The sequence below is a fragment of the Lygodium microphyllum genome, chromosome 27 (genome assembly GCF_053477565.2).
Source record: "Lygodium microphyllum isolate KBCC chromosome 27, Lygodium_microphyllum_v1.1.10, whole genome shotgun sequence".
Taxonomy (NCBI): domain Eukaryota; kingdom Viridiplantae; phylum Streptophyta; class Polypodiopsida; order Schizaeales; family Lygodiaceae; genus Lygodium; species Lygodium microphyllum.
The window spans coordinates 45,413,661-45,438,851 of NC_141161.1; the positions used below are offsets into that span (position 1 = coordinate 45,413,661).

At 41.4% G+C, this 25,191-nt stretch overlaps 1 protein-coding gene across 3 annotated transcripts in view; it reads left to right on the plus strand.

The window, feature by feature from the left end:
• The first annotated feature begins 15,425 nt into the window (after window positions 1-15,425).
• Window positions 15,426-25,191, plus strand: part of LOC148012273 (calcium-dependent lipid-binding protein-like) — an 84,001-nt gene continuing 74,235 nt past the window's right edge. The window contains exons 1-4 of one of the 3 annotated variants that reach the window (XM_087669336.1): window positions 15,426-15,886; window positions 15,970-16,059; window positions 16,361-16,389; window positions 16,500-16,601. In XM_087669336.1, coding sequence (XP_087525462.1) covers window positions 16,026-16,059; window positions 16,361-16,389; window positions 16,500-16,601 — 165 coding nt within the window. In that variant the 5' untranslated portion in view covers window positions 15,426-15,886; window positions 15,970-16,025. Of the gene's footprint in view, window positions 15,887-15,969; window positions 16,060-16,203; window positions 16,390-16,499; window positions 16,602-25,191 lie in introns of those variants that run through there. The other 2 variants (XM_087669337.1, XM_087669335.1) reach the window with 2 other exon arrangements.

Sequence of the window (25,191 nt, forward strand, 5' to 3'; positions counted from 1 at the left end):
GTGACAAAATAATGACAGCCTCCAAGAGATGCAGCTTTAGTAGTCCACACATCAGAGTGGATTAATTCCAATGGCTTCTCACTCTCTTGAACATGTCTAAGAAATGGTTTCCTTGCCTATTTTCCAAACTGATAGGCTTCACATACCTTATGCATTTCTGCAACCTTGAATTTTGGCAATCCCGCAACAATATTTTGGGCCTGCATTGATTTAAGTCGCTGTACATTAACATGACCAATGCGTTTATGCCAAATATCAATATCTGCAACTACACCGGTCCCATGTGCAAACATTGCTGCACTCAATTCAGACATGTCTGCATCCAACGTAAACATTCTTCCCTTCTTCTTTCCTTTTGCTATCAAGCGACCTTTATTTTTCATATCCTCAACAAAGCATCTATGAGGATTAAATCTGACCTGCAAGCCCTGCTCAACCATTTGACCGACAGAAACCAGATTCTTGGTGTTATTCGGGACATGAAATACATCGGACAGGTATTTCTTTTTTCCATCCTGCATAGACAATGGAATTTTTCCAATCTGCACAATAGGATGTGCAGTATCATCACCAGTCTCCACAAATCCTGGTTTTTCCATTTTCCTTGCATCCTCCATCCATTCTGCATGACCTGTCATGTGGTTTGATGCACCTGAGTCAACATACCATACATCATTGCTTTCTTCTGCACTTGTCACAGAATTGTTCATGTGCTGCACCATGAACAAATGCTCATTTCTGTCATCACCCTGTCTGCTAGAAGATGCATAATTTCCTTGTTGCAGTTTTCCATTCATGATGTCATTCTGCTTTTTATAGCAGTCTTTAGCCATATGATCCATTTTACCACAGTAGTAGCATTCAACATTACTGTTTGCATTTTGACCTCTTTGCCATCCACCACGACCTCTTTGGCTCCCCCTGCCTCTAGAGTTACCACGTCCTCCTCCATAGGACTAGTTTTCTTGAGTTTGCTGCATATTCTGATTTCTACCACGGCCTCCAAATCGGCCTCCTCTACCTCTGCCTCTACCTCTTCCAGCATTTGAGTAGAAGACAGCTTCTTTTGAAGTTCCTCCTGAAGAAGATGCACCACCATTTCTTTGCTCCTCAGAAATTAGAAGAGCAATCAGCTCCTCAAAATCAGGAAATCTTTCACGAACTGAAATGGATGTCCGAAACTGTGCATAATCCTTTCCTAGACCATTCAAGGTCACAGAAACTAAATCATCATCTTCCACTGGCGACCCGATGGAAGCAAGTGCATCTGCAATCTTCTTCACCTTCATGTGGTAGTCATTGATGCTCATATTTTCTCTTTGCACATTATGCAACTCTTGCTTGAGCTGCATTTTCCTGGCTTGCGTATTTGTGCTATACATTTTTGACAAAGTATCCCATGCCTCCTTTGGCATACTTGCATCCTGAATATGCACAATCATAGAGTCTGAAATGCTGATAGACAGCCAGTACATAACTTTCCTGGCTCTCTCATGCCATGTTTTAAATGCCTGCATTTGCTGTTGATTGGGAACATCAGGAAGAACTGGTTCTTCTTCATTTCCTGCAACAAATTCCCAATATCCTTTTCCCATAAGGAAATTCGTCATTCTAAACTTCCATGCTTGGAAGTTGTTCTTGTCAAGCTTTTCAGTGACAATCTGTGAAAGAGAATCAGATGCCATTACAGAAGACTGCAAAAATTTATGTCACTGCAAAAACCACAGCTTCACCCTCACAAGGGAAAATCTGCAAAACTGACGAAAGTGGTATTTGACCACACAGTCACTTCCTAGTGACGATTTTGCATCAACAGGCAACAGGGATGATTCTGTAACTCCCAATGTCTCTGCGCACAAGCATACAATGCAATTTTTACAGTAACTATTCACTGACCTGTAGAACAGTGGCTGCACAGCATAAAACTGGGCCTTTTCCTGAGTGCGTGCAGAAAACTTCCGCCTCCAAAACAGGCCCTGAAATGGCCTCAAATCAAAAAAACAATGTCGCCTAGGGCTAAAGCCCTTTTCCGCAGCATATACTGCACTCTTGCTTCACCGCGAAGGGCATCTCAACCTGAGACAATGTACTCCTGCACTTTCCGGCTGTGCTATCTGCAGAGATCTGCTCCCAAAACAGAAAATGAAAGCAACATTGCTCCTCTTACCAGAACACCGCGAGCTTGGCTTGCTTTCTTGAGCTCCTTACCATGAACAAGGCTCTGATACCATGTCAAGATTGTGGGAGAGAAGGAAGGAGTCTCACTTGTAGCTTTCTTGCTTGCACAATGGGGGAATACACACAAGGGTGGAGGCTGAAAACAGTTTTCCTCTTCTTAGTTGTGTAAGCCAAAAAGAACTCAAGTACAAAGAAATAGAAGAACCCTAGATATGGGTCTCAAACCAAACTCAACTAACTAAGGTGGCATACTAACTGAGCCACGAACTAGAGTAGATAAGGATAGCTATCATCTAGCTATTATTCAGGGGCGGTGTACCAACCGCATCTGCAACTGACAAGTCGGTGACATAAATACACAACGGTCACCCTGGCGTATCACGAGTGGAGCTCGATATCTCAACAATTGTTTTTTGGATATTGTTTCTCTTTAGGTTCAGGAGTTTTCTCTTGAATCAGTAATAAGAAGCAATCAACCATGGCATTGTCTTCTACCAAAGTAGAGTACAAGGCAACTTGCTTTGTTGCATATGGTGAGGCACTATGGTTAAGGAGGATCCTATGGCATCTGGGAGTACAGGAGGATGAAGATCCAACGATGCTAATATGTGACCATCAAAGTTGAATAGCCATTACCAAAAATCCAATTTTTCATGCATGTATCAAACATATTAAGATCCAATATCACTATTTGTGTGACTTGATTAAGGATAGGATAGTAGAGCTGGTCTACTGTCAAATGGAGGAGAATGGAAGAGATATCTTCACCAAAGCACTTACGAAGGATCTCCCTTGTATTTATCTTCAGAGACTTGCCAACCGAGAATGTAGTTCACCTATGGGTAGACATTGTGGGGGTGTTAAATATGCTCAATGCCCCACCCTCATAAGGTACCACCAATGATCCATGGTGCTCTAAGTTGTAAGGTCCCCATTATGAGGAGAAGCCATGTGTGAGTACAAATCTTGGATGGGTTCTAACTTGTATATGAGATGAGGTCTATGTGGTTGGATAGCAAAAAGGTGACCTTCATGAATCTAGCCTTTGGGTTAGATAGAGTAGTTATGCTAGTAGCAACTTGAGGCACAATACATCGAGTTGAGGGATGTGGGAGCTATGAGGGGCCCTTATTGTGGGTTCTAGGGCCTACAAAAGCAACCCTTGGCTACAGGATCTCAGGGGGCCAGCAACCCCCTTAACAAGGGTATGGGGGCAACACCCTCGACCCGATGGTAAAGGGAATATTCCTTGGCTGACTAGGGAAGGTTCATAATATGATCAGACTTGCCAACCAGACTACCTACCTAGGCTATAAAAGGAAGACCCCTCTAAAGCTATTGTCAATCTATCTTTCACCCAGTTAGAGTTCTTCCAACTACCCTAAGCTCTTCGCCTATCATTTATTTGGATCACCATCTAAGCATCACAGTGGAAGCGCATGGGTAGACAAATCTATCTTTGTATCAGTTTGTTTGAAATTGAAGCAATCTTTGTTCTTCTCATATTTGCTATGTGTTCTCTAATCCTTTCTTAGATTCTATTTGTTGTGCCATCTGATTTCTATAGTTTCTCATGTTCTCATGGGATCATGATTGGGTCTCTGGAAAGTAACATCATGAGGTGATGAAATGCTAAGTACACCTCTTGATTCCATTGAAAGACAAGTTTTGCCACATGTGTCAATTTGTTCAAGGGGACAAGCAAGTATGGTAAAAGTTGCAAGTGGTGTCCATGCCACCAAATTTTCCCCAAGAATTGAGTAGTGCGGATGGTGAATTAGGCGCTGTGGCTTACATTTTGTAGTCAACACAAATCCATAGCCTTTTGTTCTTCTTGGAAACTATGTCAATCGAAAAAATCCAACCAACTTGATCTACTAGGGCTACAAAACCAACTCACAATAGTTGATCTAACTCCTCTTTGACCTATTTGGCCATGTGAGGGTTCATTTAATATCGTTGCATGCGAATGAGGATAACATATGGTTGTAAGGGAACCTAGTGCTGCTAGAATCTAGGATCCAATCCTTTTATCTTTGAGTACTCCCAAGCAAACACATCTTTTAATTTAGTCAATAAACTAATGAGTTGCTTGCAAAATTACAGCTCCAATTAGGCACCGATCTTCACTGGTTTTTTCAAAGCAAGGAACACTATGTCTAATTCATCTCTCTTCACTCTTGTGACATTGTGCATTTGTGCCTCAAACTCACACTCTTGTCTTAGTACTTCTTTTATCTCAACTTTAGTAATCTCATCAATATCAACACCTTCCTTCTCATAATTTGCATTCTACATTTTGGAACTATTTGGAGTGTGGTCCTTCTCCTTCTTCTTTGAGGTTTTGTTAAGTAACCTCTATGGTTGCATATATTGTTCACTAAACTACAACACATTAATTAGACACCATGATTGTAACTCTACATTATTCTTTAGAAATTCCTCCTCCTTCTCATCACTTAAGCCTTCTACCATATTGACCATTTTTAAGAACATAATGACTTTATGCCGATTCTTGCAAATTGTGAGTTTGTCCTTATCCCAATTCTAGGTTACTCTTTCTTGGTGGAGCCAAGGTTTTCCTAACAATAGGTGCTAATCTTTCCCTACATGCTCCATAATTAACAAAACTAATTAAACTAAGAATTGAATTGTAGCAATTTTCAAAAGTACATACCATATGATACCAAATGGTCTCGACCTTTGTTGATTCACCATTATGGCTAGGAATGGGGATGGTTCCCAATCCATCAATCCTAATTATTGACAAGTTTCTAGTGTGATGATGTTGACTCTGGATTCGTTGTCAAGTAGGACCGACCTAGATACAAGTAAGGGATAAAGAGTGCAACACTGGCACCTTGTGCCAAAACAAGATTTCTGCAAAGTAATCTTCCATAACATTATGAGAGATTTGAGGTCTCAAAAATACCTTGAAAGATATCTTAGAAATAGATTTTTTTAAAAAATATATATATATTTTGATAAATAAGCATATATAAAATTATCAAAAGTTCATTATCATAATATTCTTGTGACTTCTATCAAATCTAAAATTATAGGCCATGATAAAGATGATGATGATTGATTTAATGAGGATACTATCTTGTCTTGATAGAAGTGAAAATAAATATTAAATTTGAATTTTTAAACACTAATTACCTCACTCTATCATCATTCTCTCTTTTCCTTCTTCTTCTCCTTATTGGTTATTTACTCATTCTTCAACTTCTTTGAATTCACACATTATTCTTATTCAAAGTTTCAAATCACATCTTTAGCTATGACTCAATCATCCAATGATCCTTTTGTAACATTGGTAAAAAATCTCTCTATCATCTTCATGTCAAGCTAGAACATGAGTATGAACCAATTAGAAAAAAAAAAAGACATTGTTTTAAAGTATTCCTTTTCATAATAGCTCTCCACTAATGCAGTTTATTGGTGATGGTTATAACATATTTTTGGGCTATACATTTAATCTTATTGCAGAGACATGACTCAGGCAATGTAACCAACAAGAATAAGGGAGGAAGATTGTTCTTAAATTCAATTTCTTGCAAAGATAAGTGGCTGAAAATACATGAAACTCATTTAATTGGGCAAACATGGAAGTCCCCTCCTTCATACGAAGATCCATGAGTTGCTTCAACTGATACATTTGAGAGGCATGGCTCTGCTTATCTAGCATATGAATATCATTGACAACACACTAACAAATATAAGAGCCAAGTCCAGAGTAAGTGATCAAATTAGCTCACTCTAGGATAACTACATCCAATACATATCAAGAGAACATATACATAAAGTAAGTATTCCATGGTCTAGATGAAAGTAAGCTCAAGCTCAATCACATAAATTCAAAGCTCTATGTAACATCTAATATAGCATAGGTAACTCCCATTGGAACAAAATCGAATGCCAAATGAGTAATGCAAGTTCAAAACATCAAGTACATGACATCTGAGTATGCAAGATACATGAAGCATAAGCCAGAAGCATAAATCCAATAGATAATTTAAGCATGTAACTATGTAAGCCACTAAAGTAACCAAGGCATATAATCGCAATCAAAATCAATGTAATGGAGCCCAAATCTCAACTTAAAAGCATGTCATAGCTTATCGAGAAGTATAAATAGCAACCGAAGTAGCAAAACATCCACTGAGTATCCCATAAAGCATCAATGAGTATCAAGCATAAGATTTTTACTTACAAATGATTATTGTCCTATTATTATAACAATAAAATAACAAATGAAATTTGAGGTCTTTTAAGCTCAAGTAAGTCCCAAAAGCATAGTCATACCATTTGGGGATCAAAATAGCATCCCCAAAAAGCATCAGACGTACAATATGGAATTTACTATTTGCTGTCCAAACAAGAACTATTGTATTCTATGTGAAACAAAGAATCAAAAATTGTTTACAAAATTAACTTTGCAAGTGCTGAAATCTATAGTTCTTGTTGGACTCCTCATTTCTAGCTATAGAGCACCCAAATCCAATACCATATGCAAAAGTTATGGCAAAAATACAACTTTGTCAAGCTACCATACCTGTCCACAACTTCTACAGCGTGCTCTTTATCCACTCAAAATGGATAAAATGGATGCACCTCAACTCTAGAAGCACTTAACAATGCTTATTTGAGCCTCAAGAAGCTTCTCAACAAGTGGGGAGCAAGCTAGAACAAGATGAGAGAAGGAAAGACTCGATGCATATCTCGGGACCTTAAGCTGAAGCTTTGAATTTGAGCTAAAGTAAAGGATGCAGAAGCTCCCCAAATGATTGTCTCTGATATCAACTGAAAGATAGAGAACGAGTGAAAACACACAAGCAAGAGCAAGAGCTATGGCGGATAGAGCAAGAGCGCAAGAGAGAGATATACCATATGTGGGAACTCCAATAGTCACAATGTGTGATCAACCTTCCCTTATCAAATATTAGTGAAAGGATAAAGAATGAACCGACAATGATGGATGTCCACCACTTGCAATGTAAAGGTGTGCAAATACTATCAGTGTAATGAATATACTGGTAGTTAGTCATAGGTGCTTTTACCCCCAACATCTCTATACTCAATTCCATATCCTCTTCTTCTACCTTTGTAATATTCTCACTCTTGAATGCTGCAAGATCAAAATCTTGCACCAACTAGTTCTCAACATCCTCTTGAAATATCTCTGCCTTCTCTTCAACCTCCTTATCCATATATGCAGCATCTTCTCTCTTGCTCTCTTGTCCTTTCTCCAAAGGAGAATCCTCCATATATTGGAGAAACACAAAAAAAATTATGTCTTTGTGAATAAAAAGGTGCACGCCTTGTTCTCCAACCAAAGGTACAACGCATTGATTGAGTAGAATCAATGTGCCAATGCTGGAGAGCATCCCTACCAAGTCTTTCAACGAGGTAAACCTAAACGGTTTTGTAAGGAAGATGATAGAAACATTGGTGAAAATATTGGCCATTGGTGGATGGCTCGTGGGTGGAGAATTCCCGCGGCCTCCAAAGCTAGAAAGTCATCTTTGTCAAAGGCCTCTACCATTGGGTTCAGAGGGATCTTGAAAACCCTCATCAGACAAGCCTTGGGGGAAGCACGAGAAGATGAGGAAGTCGGTGAAATGCCAAACACGTCACCCTTGCACACCAAGAACAAGAGCACTCTAGTGAAAGAACAATGAGTGACAAGGAAGGAGAGCAACAAGCACCATCTACCCGGGAAGCAGCCAAGAGGTCGAAGAAGAGGACCCCACAAAAGAAAGACAAAGAAGAGAGCACGAAGAAAGATAAAGTGGATATGATAAGAGCACAAAGCGAGTCCAAAATTGCTAAAGAAAGGAGAAAGAAGAGGGAAAAGGAGGAGACAAAAAGAATAGAAGAGGAATCTCAGAAGGCTAAAGGAAAGGAGGAGGAGAGTAGAATGAGAAACCGAGGAGCTAAGGAGAAAGGAAGAAGAAGACATAGCCCTCACCATCTGCCTCTCAATGGAGCAACCTTCAAGGGAAGAGGAGCTCACAGAGCCATGAGCCCCTGGCACGCAGAAGAGTGCCCCGCCACAAGCTCCCAAGCACCGAATAATATGCCACCCCCAATGGCCAAGGGCAAAGGCAAGGGTCTAATTGACCCCATCCCACCTACCCTAGTACCCACCACCACTTGCTAAGGGCAAGGCTGAAGGTCGAAGAGGTGGACCTACTAAGCTTCAAGGAAAAAGAACCACAAGAGCCTAGGAGTGAAGCTAAAAGGCAAAGGCCACTTCTAGAAGCTAGGGCTAGAGTTTGAAGAGGAACTAGAACCGCAACCTCCCTCTCCACAACCATAGATGCTGCAAGAAGTGGACCCCACTACTGAGCAAAGAACAGAAATCAAGAGGAAAAGGGTGAGGATGTTGGAGCAGGCAAGGAGAATATTAAGAGCCCAACCAACAATGGCCACTCAAGCACCCATTCCAGCACGAGCGGATTGCTTCCCAGTGGATTGGAATGCGGAACTCATAGTGTGAGAGCAAAAAGAAAATGGCCGCCAATCCTTTGACTTCACATTCAAAATCACCTCCACCTTATACAAAGTGCTATCAATCAAAGTGGTAAAGGAGGTAATAAGAGTGGGAGGAAGGCTCGGCAGTAGGTGGCACCAGGCGAGGGAGAAGAATCGAACATGATGGAAAACAGAGGCACCCAAATGCTGGGAAGACAAAGTCATGGAGGTGCCCCTGACAGTCCAAGGTTGGGAGTCCCAATCAAAGTGGCAAAGGAGAATCTAGGATGGCAACGTAGACGCCTAGATATCATTTTGCAACATACTACCCTTCCAAAGAGATGACCCCACACATATGCCATATCCAAGAAGGGTAGGGGTGGATTTCAACCTTGACATCCATGGCAGATACGATTTTCCAAATATATATAACGTAAATGCCACCAAGCCGGAGGATGCCCTGACCTTCTTTGAAATCGATTTATGGGACTCAATCGCCCATGTTCTCAACAAGTTCACTTTTTGCCCAAATCCTGCATTTATTACTACTTGTAATTATCTGAGATTGCTTAGGGTGCTACTTAGACAAGAGTCTATGCCACATGAGCGCCACCTCGCACCACTCTTTTTTTATCTCAATGTTGGCATAGATAGCTGTGCAGTGGCTAGGACAATGATGCGCACTGCCTCTTTGCATAGCCCTCTTAGAGGATATGAATGACAACCATTTCAATAGCTGCATCCATCCCTTCCTATCCACCACTCCTCTTAATGCTCGACTAGGTCTTAAAGGATACATTCAAAGTAGATAATTTCTTAGCAAATCCCTTTTTTATATCTTTGATGACGAGAATTAATTCTTCATCTTTTTTTTTTAGAAAAAGAAAAAGGATAAGAAGAAGAAAGAGAAGAAAGGACCAGAAGAGAAAAGACAAAGAAAAGAGAAAAGCAAAGGAGAAGAATATGAGATCACTAGAAGAAAATCACAGGGGAAAGCAACCGCATGATCTCGCTCCATGTAGGCCACAGTCACTGCACTTATGGGTCCTCAAGTTAGGAACGTTTGGTGGCTTTGGTCGATCGGCTCCGTCTCTAACCCCCTAGCCCATTTTGATTCCCCACATCACGCTTAGGGCACATCAAGGGTAGGACATACCTAGGGAGGTCACACTCTAGACCTGTCTCTCTAAGCTGCGCACTACACCTACAACGATGCACGAATTGGGTTCTCAAGTTTACACCAATTCTCATCCTTAACTACTTTTGCAAATGATGTGGGTTCTTTGTACTTCATTACTTCTATCATGTATGCCTAGTGTTTAGCTGAGTATCCACTGTATGTAAACCTTGTTAGATATGCTCATCAATGCCCCGTCCTCATAAGGTGCCACCAATGATCCATAGTGCTCTAAGTTGTAAAGTCCCCATTATGAGGAGAAGCCATGTGTGAGCATGAGGTGGGTCCTAACTTATATGTCATATTATGTTTATGTGATCGGTTGGCAAAAAGGGTGATTTTTGTGGATTTATTCTTTGGGTTAGATAGAGTAGTTATGTTGGTAGCAACTTGAGGCACAATGCATAGAGTTGTGCCCTTGGCTAGGGGGTCTCAAGGGGACCAATGACCCCTCTAATAAAAGTCTAGGGGCGAGCTTGCTTGAGGTTCGACCCAACTCCCAGCTCCACTGGCACCCACACCATGCACTACAGAGAGAGGTAGATACACCCCTTAGGAAGTGCATGACTTTGTCTTGCCGGTTAAGATTGCACCGTATCAACCTCAGAGGGCATGAGAAGGGATCCATCCAACACCATCTTCAATTTCAAGGATAGATCCGTCCATCCGCTATTCTCCAAGAAGGATCTATCCATCCGCCATTCTCCAAGAAGGATCTATCCAACACCATCTTCAATTTCAAAGGATAGATCTATCCATCTGCCATTCTCCAAGAAGGATTCGTCCAACACCATTTTCAATTTCAAAGGACAAATCCACCCACCATCAACATCAAGGAGGGACCCATCCCAACACCATCTTCAATTTCAAGGGCAGATCCATCCAATGCCATCCTCAGCAAGGGCTTGCATACAAACTCAAAAAGAAGCAATAAGCAGTTCATGGGTCTTGGCGATTGGAGCGTGAGCTCCCACTACATTTCCCTTAACATCTTGAGAAAAAGATATGTATCCTTTGTACTGGATTCAGTAAACACCAAGATATCATCAAACTAGTCACAAATTTCACACTTTAAGAAAATACATTTTATCATTCGTTATATGTGATTGGTGCATGAATTTATCCAAAAGGCATGACAAAAATTGAGTCCTCAATATTCCATCCCAATCATATGCATAAGTCTTCTATTCTGTGACATGTGAGTATATGAGTGCCTTGGTGAGTTGATTTCATCCTATGTTTTAGTAATAGAACTAAAAGGTTGGCCTCCACAAGAGCTCAATGATGTGGCATTAGACAATAATCTTATTTTTTTCAAGAGCTCGGCTCTACCTTGGCTTACCTACCTCTGACCTAGTTTGCTCATACTCTAGCTCTAAACCAACCAAGCTTCTCTCTCTCTATTCTACAAAAGCAAGAATGTATGGATGATTCAAGTTGTAGTTGACTTGTTTACTTACCTTCCCATGTTGTAGTCCAATGAATGGAAGCCATAGGTAGTCTCATGATTCAAGTAGCACGCTCTTCAATTTGTCACTCTCACTCCTTTGCATCCATCTCAAGAAGCTCCACAAAAAGAATAAAAGATAGAGAAGAAGATCTTAGGAAGAAGAAATGCTTCTCCAAAGTTTCCCCTTAATGGTTGTGTGTGTGTGTGTGTGTGTGTGTGAAGCTCACACACACTCTAACAATGGCCACAAGAATTTAGATAAAAGGAGTGGAACTCTAATGTGTGAACTCACTAGAATGAGATCTCTATTTGTTTTTCACCTTTTATACATTAGAATTAGGGTTAGGGTTTCCCAGTTTGGGCACCTTTCTTAATTTATCTTCCTCTTAATTTGTGTATACAACAAATACTAATTGGCCCTAGCTGAAATGAGAGCAATAGAGGATGCATGCAACACTTATGGGTCTTAAAACTATGGCTCAAAAAATGATTACGACTTTTATGGGGGTAAGCACGAATCTCATTAAAAATTACAACCTTGAATTGTTCCTTTAAAATTTGTACATGTGCATTTATATAGATGGAAGGCATCAAAGTTTAACATTGAGCTCCTTGAATCCTCACTCAGATTAAAAAATTCAATCTTTTGCACTATCGAGTCTTCTTTGGTTTCCGCTTTAGTTTCACTCCAATAACCTTTTCACTTTCTCTCATGAGGGTTAATAGTAAATTTACTCACACTCTTACTACCGTTATAGATTTTGCAAGCTATATTTGTTTGTTTTCTAAGGCTCCTATTCCTAGCAATTGGTAATTTCATGCAAGCAAGGTGATCATACATCAAATTGTTTAAAGTGTGTGAGTATACATATATCACTTTCCTCGACAAGTTTCTCAGCCAATCTCCAACCAATTTAGTGATGGAGTGTTTAGCATAGTCAAGTTAAAGTCTAGGAGGAGGTTCAACTTTAGTTGAGCACATTGGTTTCCTTCTTTATTCCTATGGATTTGATAGCAACCAAAAATGGTTGCTAATATGGAACCACACGTACATTGAAATAAGTCAAAGTATGGTGGACCTTGGTGAAATTTTGAGTAACAATAGCAGTAGCCAAGAGCTGCTTTTGTCTTGGATCTTGTGTTTGGCTAGAATAATTCAATGCAAAATACATGGTTGATAAAACATAAGTGATGGTTAGAGATAGTTGCTATTGTGGTTCCTTACTGTTGAAGGCTTTGGCCCTTGGGATCCAAAGAATTTAGACATGCAACAACTAGATTTTGCTATGTTTTGGTTTTGGGTGGCCTAATGCATTGCATGTAGATAGTGTTTGGAGTTAGAACTTATAGCAACAACCTTTTGGTAATTGGCTAAATCTCCCTTACTAAAGTTGTGATACTTTTTACATTGCACAAGATTATGTAAATTCTTTGTGCATCAAAATCAATGTGGCATTTGCCTTGTTGCTTGAAAGACTCGTCAAGTTGCATCTCTTTCCCAACATCTTCTATATTGGTAAATTAAAATACATGATGGACATGCTTTCAGTCTCAATGTTCACAAACATCTTACACTTTCCTAGCAAATATAGTCTTATGCATTATGTGTTGATAGTTGTTGTTGAGGGTACTCGTTTGAGCTATTCACTGTCCATGCCTTGTGTATTAGTGCATTCAAATCGGAGCCTTTATCTATGAAAGTATCAACAGAGAGATTGTGCTTTCTTTTCATTATCAAACAAATCCTAAGATGAATAGGTGGTTCTAATTCTTCATATTTTGGGTCTATGTCTTTGATGTTTACTACTCTAGTAGGGTTCTAGTAGCAATGGGAATGAGTGGTATTGAGGGCTCTTTTGAGGCTTTATCTTCTAAGTTTTCATAAGTTTCATCCTCATTTAGGTCATTGTTTGAAGATTCATTGTCTATCAACCTCATTTATTGTTTAGATATTTGATTGACCAATAATGCACAATTATACATGAAGTCCAATTCATGCATAATTGTCTAATTCCTACAACGGATTGGAAGATATCTTCTAAAGATTCGATGTTGACCAATATTTTATGCTTCAACCTTCCTTTTAGGAATTCTAGTACTCTCACCAATATGAAATTGTTGCAAGGTGTTTCAAAAGGCATTCCTGGTATCAAGTTGCTTGATTTAGAGTTCATAATGTATAAAATGGTACTATGAATATGGTTTCAATCTAGCTTGGTTGAAAATCCTATTCTCTTCTCTCACACTCAACTTCTCATCGGCCTTCTTATACTCATGCTCATTTAGCGATGGTAAATTGATGGTTGTAGGTATGTGCATTGAGTCTCTCTCCTCCCCTCTAGATGCATAGCATATATGTGATTAGAATGCATCAAGCAAAGTGAAGTGTAATGTGTAGCCTTCACAAGGTTTTTTTTGGTAATGTGGTCTAATAAATAATGAAGACATAAGTTAATTACATCACACATGCCTTAGGCATAAGCTAGAAAACCAAGTTTTAATAAGCTTAGACCTTCCTCTTAGAAATTCTAGTGGCTCTCACCAATTTGAACTTGTTGGATGGTGTTTCATAAGGCATTCTCGGTATCAATTTGCTTGATCTAGAGCTTAATATAATGTATAACAAAAGTGAGAATATGGTTTCTATTTTAGTTTGGCTGGCAATTGTGTTATTATTCAACTCAAAAAGATGAAGACTAGAGCCCACGTGTTCAAGATAATGTATAAAAAGCTTAGTAAAGGTTAGTTTTCTTGCTTACGCATGAGCCACGCGTGATGTAATTATTTTACCTTTCCATTATATAATAGATTGCATTACCCAATTTTTTTTTGCAAAGGCTACACATTACACCTCGATTTACTCGGTGTGTCCTAGCCACAACATGTTATGCATCCAAAGCACTAAAGACACTCAATGCATATACTTGTAACCATCAATCTACCCTTTATAGATAAGCATGAATATAGACAAAGTGAACAAGAAGTTGAGTGTGAAAGAAGAGAATATGATTGCCAACCAAACTAGTTCAATTTGATGAGAGTACTAGAATTCCTAAGAGGAAGGTCTAATATTAATAAAGCTTAGTTTTCTAGCTTATGCCTAAGGCATGCACAATGCACTTATTTGACCTTTTCATAATATGATACATCGCATTATAAAAAACTGAAAAAAGCCACTTGCAAAGGCTACACATTACACCTCTCTTTGCTCGATACGTCCTAGCCACAACATGCTACACATCTAGAGGATGGGAGAGACTTGATGCACATACTTGCAACCATCAATCTAGCCTTTACAAATGAGCATAAGTATGTGCAAGCTAGCGTGAAGTTGAATATGAAGGAAGAGCTCATCCTTCAAGCTTGGAAGAGATTCAATGAGCTTGCAAAACCTCCTCCTTTGGAAAACTAGAGAGTTCCTATATTGCCAAATGGGCTTGATTATCGGTGCTCTCAAAAGGTGCACCACCTTTAAGGTTTCCTAATCAAAGCTACCTTGATCCCCAAACAAGGTCACATTGAGATCAATGCAGCAGCTAAAGGTGGCTTCATCCAACAACTTCTCGGATTGTCTCCAAATAAGTTGAATTTTGGAACAAGTGGAACTATATTTTGTTCGTTCTTCCACAAAGGGGTCATATTGGTGAAATCAGGATTGTCCTAGGCAATTTGTCTTGTTTTGATAGCTTGCAAGTTTAATAGCTGTCAAAGTAACAATAGAAGCTTAGCTAATGTAGTAGACTTCCATGCTCTCTTGAGCTGCTTTATCCACACCTTGGTCTTAGCAAGAGGGAAAATTTTATTCTAGCACTTAGTTATGCAAAGAGCAATGGGCTCAGATTGCCCTCATAGATGAATATCACTTTGTGATCAACTTTAAGTCCTCTTGCCATACTGAGATAGCGAATAATGCTTCCTAGATGCGGTAATGCTAGTTGGCCATGCATCTTTCTTCTCCTCCATCACCCTAGCCAATGAGGTCCCATTCCTTTGTGGTGAGATGGTGAATGCTCCAAGCTATGAAAAATGTGTATCCTAGGGTCCCACACATCAAACGAGACTTACACGTTTCAAGTGTATAGGTTTGGATAGCTTGGGCTCCACCAAGACACTGACAATTTACAAAAGGAGCGTTCCATGACTACGTGCAGGAATGCTGAATAACCTTGCCTACCTCGATCACCACCCCAATGAAGTTTATTCGATCAGGGCTCTCCAATCCTTGACCTGCGCCTGCGCCACTGACGCAAGGGAGTTGTTAAGTTGTTAGTGTTCCTCGCAAGGCAAGCACGCAACGTCTGCACGCTGATCATCACCTTGCCTTACACCATAGCTCAAACAAGGAAAATCTTACGTCTCGTGTACGTGTAGCCTACCTGCATCAGCCTGTGTGGTGTCATAACCGGATGGTTGATCTTCTCAAAGCGATGTCAATAGTACAGGGCCACAGCCACAAGACCTGACTCCCGGGGTATGTATACGGTCTCTGTATCAAGACTGTGTCAATGGCCTGAGAACTGTAGACATGCTGGCAAAAAGGTCGGTCCTTTCAGTGTCCAAGCGAAAGACGAGTGGCTACGGCAGAACAAAGAACCTTAGCGGTATAACCTGGTTCCTTCCTCCATACTCGTGCTTACGTTCTTGGATATGCTTTGCTATTTTGTTTACGTTTCTGCCTTTCCAGGAGGGACCTGGTGAAGATATCAGCGCTTGGATCGTACGAGCGTCGGGCGAGTGGCTATGGGGGCACAAAGGGATTTAGCGATAGGACCAGGTTTCTTCGTACTCACTGGTGTTTACGTTGTTGCATATGCTTTGCTGTTTTGTGACGTTCTCCTTTCTCAAAGTGCAATTTATGCGTTTCTTAATGGCGATCTTCTTCACTTGCATGCAATTTTTGCATTTCTACTCGCTTCTCATAGTTGGCACGCGCACACACACACACACAGAGAGAGAGAGAGAGAGAGAGAGAGAGAGAGAGAGAGAGAGAGAGAGAGATATGTTGTTTTTCTACTGTGTGTTTCTTGGGCTTGTGCTTGGCATTGCTCTAATGGGAGGATGGGCGTTTATTATAGCAAGACGTAGCAAGCAACGGTTATGTAAGGTGTGTGTATGTGTATCATGGGCAGTAAATTGCTCTATGTTACGTCACATCATTTTACCCTATATAAGTCATACAAATGCGCCATAACACATGCTTATGAATCATTGCAGGCAGCACGATTATCACTCCTTAGGGAGTTGAAGCTGATTGATGTTAGGGCGCTCTGCACAAGCAACTATCCATCGTGGCTATCTTTTGAGACATTTGAGCGGGTTGCTACTCCACTTGTTTTTTGTTTCCTTTTGTGTACGAATGAATGTCTATATCAATCAATTGTTAACTGGATGCAAGAGACTTCACCTCCACGTTAGAAGTTATTGATTTCAACACAGCCTAGCAGCTTTTGCTTGTGTTGCAGCTGGAATTTTAGATGGCTGCTGTTTTTGTTTTTTCTCTTTTACAATTTCATTCTTCTACCTTCGTAACCTGATTGAAGTTCTGTCTTCCAGAAAATCACACCAAGCGTATATTTAGTGGACATCATTCACAAAAAAGATAAATTATACAACTGATCAATCCAGAAATACATAACAAGCAACTGCGACAAATTGAATTCAAAATATAATGAAAGACTCTGTAACAGGCATAATAAGTGCATTCAATTCAATCACAGCCGGGCAAAGTTTCATGGTTTTTATCAGATGCAGATGCTTGGAAACTTACTCCTTACAGCACAGAACTAGAAATTGTAGTTACAATCTAAGTAAATCATGATAAACTCCATAACAAAGTTTAGAGCAGAATCTGGTTTTAAAAAAAAGTCACAAACTCCACAAGTTCAACTCATAGTTAAAGCAATGCAGACGAACTCTATGTGAGATGCTAAAATACATTTCAAATGTGAATGTAATTGCTTCTTGGACCAAAATTCAATTGCCAGAAATTGGAGCAACATTCCAATGTGGCAGGTTGAAGGTATAGTAAGCAAAAATGTGGCCTGTCTTTCCTAGTAGCATTGCTTTTATCTCTAAAGATTGTGTTTACCTTGCTGGGCATCATGTGTGTACACTATATCTTGTGATTTTCTGACATTGCCAAATTTCTTTCCTTTTTCCATGACACCCTGAAATAAATGAATAAAAAGTTCTGAATAATCTGGAGGGAGATGTTGATGTGTGTCATCCACTAGAGACGGATCCTGAGTGCAATAATACAGCAGCGGTCAGAGCAGAGCTGGTGAATAAAAGCGATGCAAATGGAAAAACAACCTGAAAAGTGCTCTAGACAATGAACAGTAGCAAGGCAGTGTGTAGGGATAAAAACACAGCAGACCTGGTCAGGGCAGTAGCTGGGACCACTTGAATAGAGGCTGCAGGAGTCATATAGAGGGATAGAGTGATGGTGACTGCAGCCTGGAACCAAACAAATGCAGGTCTGGGCAGCCTTTGGATGATCACGGTAATAGCTTGAGGTGACAGTGAATGAGTGGGTAGTAGCAGGAGTAGAAGCTCATAGCTATGCAATGATGAATTGGGGATAAATTGGGATAACTTGCAAGACAGGATACAAGTGACTTGGTATACAATTTATTTATAGATGAGGAGCCAACCAAAAATAGGGGAGTTTGCTTATGGGACACTAAAACACATTGAGTGCATTTGAGCTTTAGGGATGCTTATTGAGATAATGAAGGTTTAATGTGTAATGCACCGTTTTTAGCTTAGTACCTCTGTGAGGTCCAAAATTGGAATCAGAAAGGCACTGCAAGCATAGCTCACCCTATGTGGACCTCAAGGCATCCCATTCCAAAGCAGCCAATGCATTTGTTACGTCCTTGGACATCTAGATGGGCACTAGTAGCATTGTTCACAGTGGTCATGAAGTGACTTAGTGTGAATGCATGAGTCCTATTTATAGGGCTCAAGGCCCTATTGTACACATTCATTTTTTGATCACCACTCTTGGGACTCTTGGCCTGTTGGCTGATACATTTGTACACCGGGATGATATGGGCTGGTGGTATGGGATGCTATTTGTGAATATGGCTTGTGTCACATCTTCTGTGAAGGTTGGATCCTAGAGGGATGTTTTATTGGTATTAGAGCCTCAACCTATAATTGAATGCGAGATTTGATGACGTGCACAAAACCACTTTTGCTCATGGAACCATGATGGTTCACACTTGATAGGTATGCCTTTAGTTCATTTAGGGTGGTATTGAACACTACTAGTGGGAGGGACATGCACAAGGTTCATGTGTTGCAGGTGGTGGATACGATGACAAGATATGTTTTTTGTTCGGTACTCATGCTTGGGTTTTTTGTATTGGGATGATGCTTGTGCATAAGATTTCATTGGTTCTGATAATTGGAATTTGGGGAGCATGCTTCATTACTCCAATGTGAGTCATAAATGGAATAATAAACATGCCTTGCCAAGAGGAAAGCCCTAATGGGAGAGATTAATGTCTACATAAGGCCAATTTGGCCCATGAGACAAATCCAAAGTACATCCATGTCTAATGTCATCTCATTAGTAAGGTGAAGATAACATTAAAATAAGTAAGTGGCCTATGAAATAATGCTGAAAATAACTATATGATGAAATTGTGCTAGGGTAGAACCTTGTCTAGTGCTGTTCTATTTGTAGAAAGAATGGGAAGGATGTCGAGTGCCATCATTGTGGCAAGAAGGGTCACTTTAAATGTGACTGCTACAAATGGAAGAAAAAGAAAGGAAAGGGCAAGAAGACAGATGATAGCAAGGAAGAGAAGAAAGAGAGTCAGCCTAAGAAGAGCAGTGTCAAAATGAAAGAGGTGAATGTAGTCACTCATGAGAGTGATAGTGGGAATGACGTACTCTTTGTCTCTTCACACTTTAGTACACATGCTTTTTACTTGCAGATACGGATGATGACATGCACACTTGGATTCTAGATTCAGGTGCTTCCTTTCTTGTCACCCCTCGTCGTGAGTGGTTTTCTGACTATACAGGGGGTCGACATGGTGTTATCCATCTTGGGGACAACTATGCATGTGACATTGCAAGTATTGGTAGTGTGCAGTTGCAGTTTTAGCATGGTTCTGTTTTCACACTTTGGCATGTACGGCATGTACCTCAGCTGAAGAAGAGCTTGATTAGCACAGGGCAGCTAGATGATGATGGATTTCATACCACCTTTGGTAAGGGATCTAGAGTGATTGCTAGAGGTTGTAAAAGTGATATCTTATATCCTCTCCATGTATCTAGTGTGTGTGTGACCATGTTGTTGCCGTGACCGAGCAGCCAAGTGTTTTTTTGTGGAATGGCTTGTTGGAACACATGAGTCAAACTGGAATGAAAGTGCTTTCTCGTTTGGGTTACTTGCCTTGTCTTCGTTATGCTGATTTTGAGCATTGTGATCATTGTGCTTACGGTAAACATATGTAGACGTCTCATAAGAAGTCTCTTTCGTTGAAATCTTCTCCTCTAGAGTTAGGCTGGTTACACACCAAGTAATTTACGGCCAACCCCTGCCCAGAGTGTGGGCATGCACTTTTTGAAATTGGGCACGAACATGGGCGTTATACCTTTACACACCAAAAGGACACAGTTTGTAAAAAAATTTAAAAAAAAACGTATAAATTTTTTGATTGGTTGCAAATGCAAAAAGTACACCCTTGTCCGCCACTTTACAAAGTGGGCAGGGGAGACTCCCCGTCCAAAAGTGGACGGGGAGTTCACCTGTTTAGCAGGTAAACAACAGGTCATGTCCTTTCGAGTGTGTAAAGGACTGCAGACGTTAACCTTTAAATAAGTGTTTTGATTGGTCAAAGCTTACAAAGTGAGCATTCCTTTTTTGGTGTGTAACCGGCCTTAGTACATTCCGATGTATGTCGGATGCCAGGGTTATCTTTAGGGAGGAAGAAATACTTTGTTACCTTTGCCGATTATGCTACATGGAAGGTATGGGTTTACCCTATTCGTAGCAAGGACGAAGTGCTTGACAAGTTTAAAAAATCCTTGGCATTGGTTGAAAATCAGATTGATAAGATACTTAAGTGTCTTCTCTATGACAATGGTTAGGAATATGTGTCCAAGGCCTTTCAAGCATTTTGTGATAGCAAAGGGATAAAGAGGGAGCTCACTGCCCCTCATAATCCACCCCAAAATGGAGTTGCAGAGCGTATGAATCGAACCATATAGGATAAGGTCTGTATGATGCTGTCTCCTGGTGCATTATCCCGTGGCTTTTGGGCAGAGGCTGTTATGACAGTTGTTCACTTGATTAATCTGTCACCAAACAGGATTTCGGGGGGGGGGGGGGGGGGGGGGGGGGGGGGAATCCCTCAGGAAGTGTGTTTGGGCAAGCCACCTTTATATGCTCACTTAAAGTGTTTGGCTGCGAGGCTTTTGTGCACATTCGTAAAGAAGAATGCAACAAACTTGAGCCAAAGTTCTGTAAATGCATTTTCCTAGGAGATGGTGACGAGGGTGAAATGGGTTATAGATTATGGGATCCCGAGAAAAGAAAAGTAATACACAGCAATGATATTATCTTCTAGGAAGATCACATGCACAAATAACCTGAAAGAACAAAGGAAGTCCGTTGGGTTGTATTCCAGGAAGAAATACCTTTTGGATAGCAAAATGTGCCCCGCTGTACAGCAACAAATACCAGTTGTAAATGAACTTGCAAATGGAGAAAATAATGCTGGAAATGATCAGCCAGCTATTGCCCATAATGATGAGCCACTGGATGTGCAGGAATAGCTAGGAGAGCAAGTTGTTAATGTTGATTTGTAGGCTGAAATGCCAGGATACCAAGCTGAGAATGGAAATTTGCAGGCTCAACATCCAACAAACAATGATCATTGGGTTAGGAGATCGTCTAGGGCTACCAAACAACCTGATAGATTTGTTCGTAGTGCAAACAATGTGGCTAATTATGTCATGTTGACAGACTGTGGTGAACTGTCTTGCTTCAAGGAAGCAATGGACAGATAGGACAACAAGAAATGGTATAAAGCCATGTTGTCAGAGATGGAATCTCCTGAGAGGAATGGCACTTGGGACTTGGTGCGGTTGCCTAAAGGGCAGAAAATCCTTCCATGCAAATGGGTTTACAAGATGAAGGTCACTTCTGGTTCCTCGCCAAAGTACAAAGCAAGATTGATTGCTAAAGGGTACAAGCAGGAACATGGAGTTGATTTTGATGAGATATTCTCTCTTGTAGTTAAGATGACTATATTGAGAACTATTTTGGGTTTGGTTGTAGCTGAGGATATGGAGTTCATACAGATGGATGTAAAGACTACATTCTTACATGGTGATCTCCATGAAGACATATATATGTAGCAGCTTGAAGGGTTTGTGGCACAAGGGAAAGAAAATATCGTATATAAACTCAAAAGGAGTTTGTATGGGTTGAAACAAGCACCAAGAGAATGACATCATAAGTTTGATACATTTATGTAGTCTCAAGGTTTTCATAGAAGTCAAGTGGATCACTGCTTGTACACCAAGAAGGCCGTAGATGGTAGCATGATTATCTTGGTTTTGTATGTTGATGACATGTTGATTGCTGGCAGGGATACTCATGCCTTGGACTCACTGAAGCAAAGTCTTCATGGTAGCTTTGACATTTGAAGCAAAGTCTTCATGGCAGCTTTGACATGAAGGATCTTGGTGATGCAAATCACATTCTTGGCATGCGAATACTCAGAGATAGGTCGAAAGGATTACTCTATCTATCTCAACAGGAGTATATCTCCAAGGTTTTGCAACGTTTCAATATGGAGGGGGGGAAAACAATTGGGGTTCCATTGCCTCCATACGTGAAACTTACTGCATAGGACAACCCTACATCTGATGATGAGAAGGCTGAAATGGCCAAGACACCATATGCTTCAGCTGTTGGTAGTTTGATGTATGTTATGGTTGCTACACGCCCTGACATTGCCTTTGTAGTGGGAGTGGTTAGTAGATACATGGCTAACCCTGATAAAAAGCATTGGGAAGCAGTGAAAGGTATTATGAGATACCTCAAAGGCACAAAGGATTTGTGCATCTGCTTTGGAAAGCAGAAGGCATCTGTTGTTGGCTTTACGGATGTAGACTATGCTGGTTATGCGGATTGCAGAAAGTCCACTTCTGGGTATGTGTTTACCTTCACAGGAGGAGCATGTTAAGAAGACTGCTAGGGTTTGCATTGAGGACACATAGAGTGTACGACCACGAGAGACACAAAGACACAAACACAGACACAGATACAAAGGGCAAAACTCAAACCCTAAATGCAAAACTCAAAACTCAAACCCTAAACATAAAACTCAAAACTCAAACACAAAAACTCAAACACAAACAGAAGAAGGGAGAGAGAGAACACAACTCTGAAGTGAATGAATGCTGTAAATGAATGTAAGAGTGTATAGTGTGCTCAAGGGCAGAGCAATGTCGGAGTGTGACGTCCACTGAAGACGGATCCCAAGTCTGTGACCACCAGTCGGAGTGTAGGAGTGCTGAATAGTGAATGGCAATAGGCTGGTCACCAAAACGCAGCAGTTTGGAGGCTGGAAACTGGTAAACGCAGCAGTGTACCACCGATCGGGGGCTGGAAACTGTGCGTAGTCTGCTGTAAACAGTAGGCTGAAACAGTGTCTGAGAGTATCAGGGCCTGCAATGCTGAAAACGCAGGCTGGCTGACCCTGGAGATGATGGACAGCAGGCTGAACAACAGTCTGGGACAGTTTGGAGCAGTCACCTACAGCAATGGACAGGCTGAAGATTATTTGCAGTCGATGATGGCTGGACAGTAGATGGAGGCGGGCTGCAGGCTGGAAACTGGGCGCCAACAGCAGCAGAGGGTGTGTGGGCTGGTGTAACCTGCAAACAAGGATGATTACTGAATGGGGGCAGCCTGTCTATTTATAGATGTGGAAGGGCGCGCCAAAAATTAGGGTTTCCACTAAACTCTCTCGAACCGCTCCCCGTTTTAGGGCTTCCAATGAACTCTCTCGAACCACTTCCCGTTTTAGGGTTTTACTCTAAAAGAGCATTTTTAGTGTGTTTTGGGGCTGTTTAAGAGGCTAATCAGCAAGTGATGCATATTTTAGCTCAACACCCCCTCTTAGGCCCAAAATTGAGCCGAAAGGTTAGGCCAGCCATTGTGATGTTGATGTACCCCAAGGCGTCCCACCCCAAAGCAGCCAAGGCATCGGACAAAGGGTGCACGTCGGTTGCCTAGTGGCCTACCAAGACTACAGAGGCGATGGTTATCTTACCAAGGGAATCCAAGTAGTCACCCCAGAGAGGGCAGGGCATCGGACAAAGGGTGCACGTTGGTTGCCCAGTGGCCTACCAAGCCCTACAAAGGCGGATGGAACTACATGGAACTTTTGTGTGTTGGTTTTTTTTTTTTTTTTGAATAAGTGTGGTAAATTTTATGGGATGCGGCCGATTGAGGAATAGTGACCCAGAAGACGGGAGTAGGGAGGAGGATACACCCAACACAGCACAAAACAATACAAGCTAACCCATCTACTCAGGGTGTCGATGACGAGGAAAAGTAGGTGATGAGGTATCCATGTGATGAAGAAGGATGATGGTGTGGTAACAATAGCCGCCGGTAGAAACAGCTTAGGATCCGCTCAAGTGGCGCTCTGCACAATGAGATGCAAAGTATGCTACATGCTGAAGAATGCTCATGCAGCAGGTGTCACTTGGACATTGTCCCTCATGGGGAAATTGTTCACTTGCCCAAGCGCCCTAGTACAAAGATGATGAAATCATGCAATGCAAAGGGTAAGGTACAACAGGGGGGAGAAGCCGATGTTGAAGACAAAGTGCTGAAGCCTGTAGAATACCAAGAAGGGTAGGAATCCTCTCTCAACCTGGATGTAGATGCCGAAGAAGGAAGAGGAGCCTGATGTTGGTCTTCGTGTGGTGCCGAGAACCATAAGGAATGAAGAGGAGGAGGAAGCATCCCAGCTGGAAGAGCTAGGTAGAAGTCACCGCCATGATAGCATCAAGAGAGATGCTGCACGATCCGCCTCGGGGGGGAAGCCTCCATGTTGGTAGAAGAGCAAAACTCCAAGGATGATGAAACCATGAAGGAACGGTGCACATCTCAAGTCTCCAGCCTAGGTAGGATTGGGCAAATCTGCATGCTAGCCCTACACTGAAAACAAAACCTGCAAAGGAGATCAAAGTCTTCAATCACAGAGGTCAGTAGTGAGATGCTCCAAAAACAAAACAAAAATGAAAAGTTAACTGAAGGAACAAGTGCAAAGATGCAAATGTGTATGTGTGTGTGAGTAAATACAGCGGAAGACTTAAAATGTAGAGACAAAAATCCTATGGGCCCGACTCTAAGAGTGCAAAAAATGAATGCTAGACTGACCTAGGGTATCCGAAAGGACCTAGACTCTAGAGACATGCTAGTCTAAGAAGGTGGCCACCATCGCGTACGTCCAATAGTAGGGCTCTGCCAAGGAAACGCTTGACGAGGTGGGGAGGAAGGTGAAATAGATGCATGAAGTGCAACGGGATCGGAACCTGTAGACCAATCAACCAATCCTTCAGGAGTAGAGAAGGATGGCTGCCGAGGCTGTCCGGGTGCCACATGTTCAACAGTCACTGCGGGGGCTGGAGGAGCAGATGGGGCAGCAGCGGAAGGCGTAGCTCCACTGGACTGTGAAGTCGCAGCGGTTTGCTGAGGCTTTTTAGGTGGTAGACCTTGGGCCTTGGAGCGACACTCCTCGTCCACATGGTCTGCTTTGTGGCAGTGTGTGCAAAACCGGTTTTTCTTAGGGAGTTGCTACCAGATAGGTCTTGATTCTTTGGTTCCATCGGAGGAAGAAGAGTCACCCTTTGATTGGCTTGC